At 37.4% G+C, this 8,891-nt stretch overlaps 1 protein-coding gene across 1 annotated transcript; it reads right to left on the bottom strand.

Moving 5' to 3' along the window:
- Positions 1-4,073: 4,073 nt before the first annotated feature.
- On the bottom strand, positions 4,074-4,718 carry LOC128870322 (putative nuclease HARBI1). Its single transcript, XM_054112932.1, has 3 exons — positions 4,545-4,718; positions 4,296-4,486; positions 4,074-4,233 (listed from the first exon to the last, which is right to left on the bottom strand). Exons 1-3 carry the CDS (start codon positions 4,716-4,718, stop codon positions 4,074-4,076), a joined length of 525 nt encoding a protein of 174 aa, XP_053968907.1.
- Between the last annotated feature and the right edge of the window lie 4,173 nt (positions 4,719-8,891).

Raw genomic sequence — 8,891 nt, 5'->3', positions numbered from 1 at the left:
TGATGTGGAGCACACCTTCTTTACGTGGAACGTAGAGAGAACAGGTCTGCAACGAGCTATTGGTGTATTTACACCTGAAGAAATTATCGAGAAAATGATGATAGACGAAGAAAAATGGAATGTCGTCGCAAATTTTGTGGAGGATGTTATCCGAAAAAAGAAGCGCGAAATGAAAAGCTATGCTGAAGAGCATTGCGCATAGGTTTCTCAAAACAGGCGACGCAGGGTGAGTAAGTAAGTATCCTTCATAGGTCGCCGTCTTGGCCCCTTGACCTCGAAGCAATGCGGAAGCAGTCCCGGGGTGGAGGGAAGTGGAAGCACCACACACGTAGTAGCGACGGTTACTATATGGTGCGAAGGCATTTTTAACCCAACCTCACCGCCAAAAGAAAAAAAAATCATCAAGTGGATTGCAGCTAAATATTTTGGTAGAAAATACTGGTTTACTTGGATATACCGCTGCGATACAGGTGTCTTCTTTGTTTTTAATTTTTGTTGGTAGTATAGTGATATTTGATTGATATTTAGATTAGATCATCTGTGTGGGAAGCCTTTATAGCTTTATCCACTTTCTTTGTATGTATAGCTGCGGGATTTAAGATCATTCTAATATCTTTAGTAGGTGGTTCACTTGTATAGAGGGGAATCCCCTAAATACGAAGAACTTGTTTTTAACACACTTTTATTAGGTCGGGTTGTATGTATGTATGTATGTATGTATGTATGTATGTAACGGAATCTTTGAGCTTAATTTTCACTGGCTTCCAGTAATCTGATCGACTTGGAATTTTGCACACCTATCAAGGACCGATGACAATGCAATAATTTGATAAATGTTTTCCATTATCCTTATTAGGATTGCCAGGATTAATATTTTCTTTTTTTACCTGTGGGCAGAAAGTAAGGTGAATTTGGTTGTAAAATGAAAAATCTTTATTTATTCTTGTAAATCAATGTCATCCCCTTCAAAACAATCCCCTCTCGATGAAATACACTTATGCCAACTATTTTTCCAATCCCCGAAACATACCAAATAGTACATTTCCGGTGTAGCCATCAGCACCTTCTTCGATTCAGCTTTTATCTCCTCAAGCGACTCGAAACGCGTTCCCCGGAGTGGTCTCTTGAGCTTTGGGAATAGCCAGAAGTCACACGGAACCAAATCAGGCGAATACGGTGGTTGCGGAACGATATGCGAGGAATTTTTGGAGAAATGGTCACGAAGAACGAGTGCAGTGTGAGACGGTGCATTATCGTGACGCAAAAACCAAGAGTTGTTGGCCCATAATTCTGGTCTTTTTAGACGAATTGCTTCAGGTAAGCCACGCATAACGCTCAAATAATATTCCTTATTAACAGTTTGGCCAGGTGGAAGGAATTCATAGTGCACCACACCACGAAAATCGAAAAAAACTGGCCAATGGAGTGGGGTAGCCGTATCTCAGGCTCCCTCCATGCATTTTGCTAAACTTTCATAACCTTCTGTACATAGATAGTTGCCAATAGAATGATTGTAATATTTACTATATCAAGCATCCCACGCTTTTAACTCTAATTTGAATTATTCTATTTGTATCTTAATTTTTGTTATAATTCTGTTGTGAGGTAGTTGACTATGACTGATCGTTCGATTTGCTAATACTTCATTATAGGTCTCTTTGTCATTAAAATTTATTTTATACTTTTTAGTTCGATTGGCAATAAAAGCGTGTTTTTTAGTTTTTTTAAACTATTTTTTATTAATGCAGTAAAAACATAAATATGTACATATACTCGTAGTTTCTTATTGTATGTGTACGTACATCGCAATGCCTAAAGTATTGTTGAGTTTAACAGACAGAGTTAAAGTCATTGAAATTTATAAAAATTAAAGACTTTGTGAACGCGAGTTGGCAAAGAAAAGTGAGATAAGCAAAACTCAAGTTGCTTACATCATCTAAAACAAAGACCAAATTTTATGTGTGTAGAACACTGATGTCAATCCGGAGAGAAAAAGGAGTCTGCTAAAGCCCAAAGGTCTTAATATGGATAAATTGTGCTACGAATGAATTGCGAAGGCACAAAATAAAGGCATTCCTTCGTCAGGCACACTTACATATGTATAAGGAGCAAACCTAAGAAATTTTAGTGAGACTTATGCCCGAATTCTGTAAGCGAATCTCATCTCAAGTCACTAAAATTGAGATTATAAATTAGTGACTCTTTTTGTGACTTGAGACGATTTTGCTATTCAGTAAGCGAAAGTCACAAGAAATTCACCAAATATCATGGTGAAAATAAATAGAGACAGTCAGCTGATGGCACGTATCGGCTAGAGATAGTCAAAAAGTTTAGCAAAAATTCCCTCATCGATTCCATATATAATGGAATTTTTTAAGCTCATTTATCAAGCGAAATTCTTCATCAAAAACATAAAGAATATGAATATTACTAAGCTCATACAAAATAACATTTTTAATTTCTGTTTTATAAACCTTTTACCTGAATCGGATTATCAACAATTCAATTGAGACAAACAAAATTAGTAATCGATAAATGTTGAATTGCATCTTTATATACAATCCGTTGAAATGAACGAGCTGGGTAAGTAGTAAAATAAAAGAAATTTCCTGATTTCTTTTAAAATATGTATTATCTGTTTTACAGATATACATTGCAAAACTAAGCGGACAAGCAAGTAGCAATTAGATTGCTATCTTGCTTTTGTTAGGAGCCATCCGGAGATCAAGCTCCACAAAAACGATCCAACGTGCCCAAAAAGAATTGAGGAGCTGTGGAAGGAGGTCGCAGAGCAGCTTAACTCTCTTAAAGGCCCGAAACGATCAGCGGCTAAATGGAAAGATGTATGTTTTAAATATACCAAACAAATTGCTTAATAAAATATTTATTTCACAGTCGCTAAACCATTGGAAAAACCAAGTCCGAAGCAGAGCTAGGAAGTCAAAGGCTGATCGAGTAGTGACAGGTGGAGGTCCCCGGTTGCAAGAGGAGTTGACAGAGAGGGAGAATCTCGCTTTGGAAACGCTCGGGTCAGTCGTGGTCGACGGAATGCCAGATATTCCAAATATTGGGGCCGAGGTAAATAGACGTGTACATATAATTATATATATATATATATATACATATATGTGTTCATTTCAATGATAAAAGGTCATAAAATGAACATTTTTGAATTGAAAAAATTTGCACATTAATAACTTAACTACTTTTTAATTTTTCAGAGCGAAATAGTAATTACAAACGACCCCGTGACTCCTTCTGTGGATTCAACCGACGAATCAGTTAACAGTCCACGACCTTCACGTCGCCGCAAAACCGATTCGGATGAGTTAATCAAAAAAATGATTAAATCCATGAACGAAAGGAACGAGGAAGAAAGAAAGTTTAGAGAGCGAAGTCTTAACTGCATGGAACAGTTTTGTGACTCCATGAACAACGTGGCCAATGCTATTCTAGCTTTATCGCAAGCCGTTGTCAATAAAGATTATAATAATAAATAAAATAAAGTTTATATATGTTATGTTATAATTCATGAATTTTATTTTTTTCAAAAGTTTTACAGTGTAAGTACGTTCATGCAATTTTGCCTCGCCCTTCTGCCTTCAGAATAATATTCTGTTGACCTTATTGGTTCACTATTTTCATCATTCGATGGGTCTTCTGGTGGCATGGCCTCATCAGTGAATATGCCACGTTTTTGCAGCATATTGTGGAATATTACACATGTATAGATGATAGCTGCCGCATTTTTGTGCGAATATCTAAGAACGCGCTCTTTGGATAGACACCGAAATCGTGATTTCAGGACTCCAAAGGCACGTTCAATTGTGTTCCTTGCTTTTATATGTGTTTTATTGAAAATCTCTTCGCTAGCGGAAGAAGGTGTTGCTATTGGTGTTAGAAGCCATGGCTCCAAAGGATAACCTGAATCACCTAAAAGCCATTTAAATGCCCCAACAAGATCCTGGGAATCGTGCATTGACGTTTTGAAAAATTAGTTCGTCGTTGCAAATCTAGGAATGGGGTTATTAGTTATAAACATTACAAAATGTTGATAAACCAGTATTTATTTTTTATAAACTCACGGCTTCAACATTAATGCTGTAGTATCCCTTGCGATTCATATACTCATGAGGTACTACTCCAGCAATTAAAGATTGCGGGGAAAGTATTGCAATATGTGTGCAGTCAATAGCACCTATGACGCCTTTTATTCCGAATTTGTTATGAAAGCTGCACATTTTAAGCCGTTGAAATGGTGCAAATGCATATTTTGTACCATGTTTAAAACTTACCCCCTCTTTATGCTGTTGTAATGCTCCGCCTCATTGGGAAAACTAATTTCAAAGTGTTTGTGTTCCACTACCATCTTGCAAATTTGCTCAATACATCTCGACACGCTTGGTTGACTCATTGCCGAGAAGTGGCAGTTTCCAATAACGCTTTGGTAGGAGCCATTTGCCAGAAAATATAGTACTGAAACAAACTGAAAGTCATATGTTGTAATGCCTACCTATATATTTTTATTAATATATCAAGCCCACCCGAAGTTCAAATGGAATTCTCGAATTCCGCTCAAACTTGTCAAGTGGTTTGAGATCTTGAATAAGTTCCCAGCAGAAGGATTTCGGGAATCTTAAAAACCTCCTGAAAACGTATTCTTCCAGAAGGAATGGGTCTTCCGTGCTGCGTAAACTTGCCAGAATCCGTCTACGCATGTTTCTAAAACGTCAATAAATACACAATTATTCGTGTTCTTAAGAAATTTTTACCCAAAACATATTACTTCGCTTCATTTTCGCGTTTTTTTTGCAATATATATAAAATAATTAATTCCTCTTCCATATTTTTCGTTTTGTGAGTTGCTCAGAAGTAGATCACTAATTAGTGACTTTTTTTGAGACTAATGACGTGAGATTGCTTACTGAATACCAACTAGTCTCAAAATCAAATTTCACCACGAAAAGTCTCAATTAGTGACTTGAGACTGCTTACAGAATTCGGGCATTAATTTAATATCCTCGGCCGTCAGTATTTGTGTGAATGTCGCAGATGGGTTTCTAATGCGTTTTATCCATCTTAATATGTAAGCGACAATTCGAAGCAGTTTTTGATGAGAATATACTCTTTTGGTGAGTTCCATAATTGGATGCGATTCATTTGCTTGAGCAACTAAAACTGTTGCGTTTCGTTTCTTCTCTAATGCTTCGTCTTCTGGAGAGAGCTGGAGGTGGGTGTTTGTTGGCCATAACGCAGGGTTTCTAGGAGGAAATGTGGAGCGCTAAACCAGATAGAATTATTCAATTCGTTCACGTTAGAACCCCGAGACACTTGATCCGCAGGATTTTGCTTAGTTGGCACATGTCGCCAAGTAGCTTTATCCGTCAACTCTTGGATTTCGGACACTCTGTTTGCAACAAAGGTCTGTAGTACAGATGGATGCGCTTTGATCCACTGCAAAACAATTTCGGAGTCTGTCCAGAAGTTTATATTTTCAATTGGCCGTCTCAACATTCTGCTTTTAAACATTCACACTTGTCTAAATGTATTTTGAAGTTTACGGATTTTAATATTTCAAATACTTTGTACAGATATTCGAAATGCTCTTTTTCGGTTTTGGAAAATATAATTATGCCATCTATGTAGACATACCATATTTTACCTATGTGATCCCTTAAAACATCGTCCAGGTACGTTGGAAAATTGATGGCGAGTTTTTTAATCCGAATGGAAGTCGGACGAATTCAAATTTTCCGTTATTGACTGAGAATGCTGTTTTTCTAAGTCGCATTCTTTTAGAGGAAATTGGTGGAAACCTCTTTGAAGGTCTACCACTGAAAAGTACTTTTTTCCCCTAAATTTGCGAGAACTTCATTAATTTCAGGGATAGGGTATCTATCGGCTACGATGACCGCGTTCAGCTTTCTGTAATCGATGACCATTTTGAATTTTTTTTCGCCGGATGCGTACATTTTTTTCGGGACAATCCAGCCTGATTATAACATCGCTTAAAAGTTCATTTATTTGTTTTTCAACTTCGTTTTTAAGTGCCATTGGATAAGGATATGATTTGCAATATATCGGTGAGTCAGATGTAGTTGGAATCTCTACTTTGATTCGAGAAGTAAATGTACGTTTTTTATTATATATATATATAATTGGCGCGGACACCCTTTTTTCGGGTGTTTGGCCGAGCTCCTCCTCCGATTTATGGTATGCGTCTTGATGTTGTTCCCCAAATGGAGGGACCTACAGTTTCAAGCCGACTCCGAACTGCAGATATTTTATGAGGAGCTTTTTCATGGCAGAAATACACTCGGAGGTTTGCCATTGGCTGCCGAGGGGCGACCGCTATTAGAAAAATGTTTTTCTTAATTTTGGTGTTTCACCGAGATTCGAACCAACGTTCTCTCTGTGAATTCCGAATGGTAATCACCCAGCAACCCATTCGGCTACGGCGGCCGAGGGTTTTTGAATAAATTGGGATGATTATTTACAATTTCTTCTAATTGAGATTTTTGAACCTCGTCCATATGATTAGTTCTAAATTTCATTTTGTTTACGGATTGGGAAATTTGTTGGTGAATTTTAATTTTGTGATTTATTAACATGTATTTTTCCTTAATATGAATTATAGCATTTAATTTCGGCAAGCTGTCATGGCCTACAATAACATGAAATGATTTTAAGGAGGGTAAAATACACAATTTAATAGGATGATAGGGTGAATTAAACAGATTCGCGAATGTATGATGTGTGATTTTAATGTCGCCAAAAACTGAGTTGGCAAAAAAAAGTTTTTCGTTTTGTTTAGGATGGTTAACGAGAGATGATTGAATATAATTTTTATTAGACCCTGTGTCTATTAAAATTTCTAAGATTCTTTGACTCTTCGAGACCATTATTCGCCTTGCACTCGAAATATGGGAGCGAAGAATACGTTAGCATAAAAAATGAATATCAGTCAGATCTTGGGTAGGAATTCGATATTGCTGATCCCGTTGATCTAAGGATTCAACGTATTTTTCGATATCTTCATTTTGCAGTTGCTGGTAGTAGTTGTCTTCGTAATTTTCGGGTTCAAATTCTTCAGATTCTATTATATTGTCAAAATTGTTCTGTTTAGTTTGTACGTGAAAGTTTCGTTGCTGTTTAAATGGTGATGAAACGCGATTCATTGATACAGGTATTTTGCCTTGGGGTTGCATCATTTCACGGGGCCTGCTTTGGTAGTTAATATTTCTTGTTTGTACCGACTGATCAATCTCCATAGGTTCAGATCGTTGGGGTTTGGGTTCTGTCGGTCTTGTTGGTTGAAACTGGAATTGTTGTCGCATTTGTTGATGCGGTTGGAACGCTTGTTGCGGGTTATGGTAAGGGAAGGGCTGTTGAGTTTTAAATGTATTTTTTGCATACTGTTCCTAGGGGTATTATATTTGGTAGAGTGTTGAAACGTTAATTCCAGGTAAAATGGTCTACTATAATTTTGTGTGTTTAAGTTACGCATTGAAGGAAGTGGTTGCTGCTGACGATGTTTATGGTTTTGGTGTTTTTTCGCGTATTCCGATCTATAATATTGGTTTTCCAACTTCAAGCAAAGATGTAGTGCTTGTGGAAGATCTGAAGGTTCACGAATGCCTAGGAGTCTCGGTAGGTCTCTGTTTAAGCCTCTTATAAAAGTATCGAGAGCTTTCTCTCGATATGTCTGAGTCAAAAGTCGCAAAGATTCTTGTCTCATTGCCATACAGCCAATTTTGTTTAGTATCAAAGATAGGTGCCAATAGACTTGTTGATAAAAAATTTGAATAGTGTTTCTTCCTTAGATAAGTGAGGTCATTTGGTATTCCAGTGTGCCTAAGTCACGTTTATCGGCGTAATGTAGGGTAAAACATCTTACTATGCTATTCCAGTCTAGAGGCTAATTACGATTAGGATTCCATAGAATTTTGGACTTCCCCTCATTGAGTTGTAGATTTGTAATACCCTTTCAACACTTTTTTCCAAGAGTTAAATTCGGAGGGGTTTCCATAAAATTCCCTCAAACTTCTTAGTATATCTGGAATTTTGTCCAAGTCGTTTAAATTTTCCCTATATCTCTCCTCTATGGTTTGGTCATTTCCGTAATTTATGTCCGCGTCTGGGCTTATTATAGATTGCACAATACTCCTACACTGTTGCGCACAAATGGAAACTATCGTATTCTCTAATTCGACATTCATTTGAAAATTTTGTGGGCCTACTGATGGGTTTGGGGTTTGGTCGGGGTTAGGATTGTTAAGGTCAGGGGGTCTTATTAGGTTGTTGGGAATAGCCATAGTATTTAAAATTGGTTTTGTTTCTTTAATTTTATTTCTTTGTTAAAAAAAATTGTTTCTTCTTTCTTTTTTTTCTATTTTTACGTTCCTAGTTTTTATTAAAGTAAGAATATATTTCTTAAAACTCAAATATAAAATTATTAACGTTGTGTTGTTATTGGTGTTGATTTTATTTTTAAGTACAGATGATTTTCAACTGGTTGTGGCTGATTAATCTTCCAATGGATGTTAGACTTCTATCCTCATCATGTTGGTCTCCTTGGTCTCTCCTTAACCCCCATATCATGAGATCTAACTAACCACGAACTAAGAGGGAAGCTCCATAAGGGGTTTGGCTAGCCATTCATCCTTCCCTTACTCCCCCCTAATCCAGGGTGTTATGCGTTACCGTGCCCACTGGATGGTTTGCAGCCAGGGGTATCCGGCTGTATTTTAACGGCGCTCTTCTGAAGGGTCACCTCAGGAGGTAGAATGACCTTGCCATGGTAGAAGGGACTGCCATGGTCGACGTTTCCCCTTTCCCCCCTCAAGAGATTAGTCCGCCACGCTTGCCATGTCGAGCAACGCGGACGATTA

This window comes from Anastrepha ludens, chromosome X, assembly GCF_028408465.1.
Source record: "Anastrepha ludens isolate Willacy chromosome X, idAnaLude1.1, whole genome shotgun sequence".
NCBI classification, from domain to species: domain Eukaryota; kingdom Metazoa; phylum Arthropoda; class Insecta; order Diptera; family Tephritidae; genus Anastrepha; species Anastrepha ludens.
The sequence above is the reverse complement of the archived record's forward strand: the minus strand, read 5'-3'. Positions and strand labels throughout refer to the sequence as shown.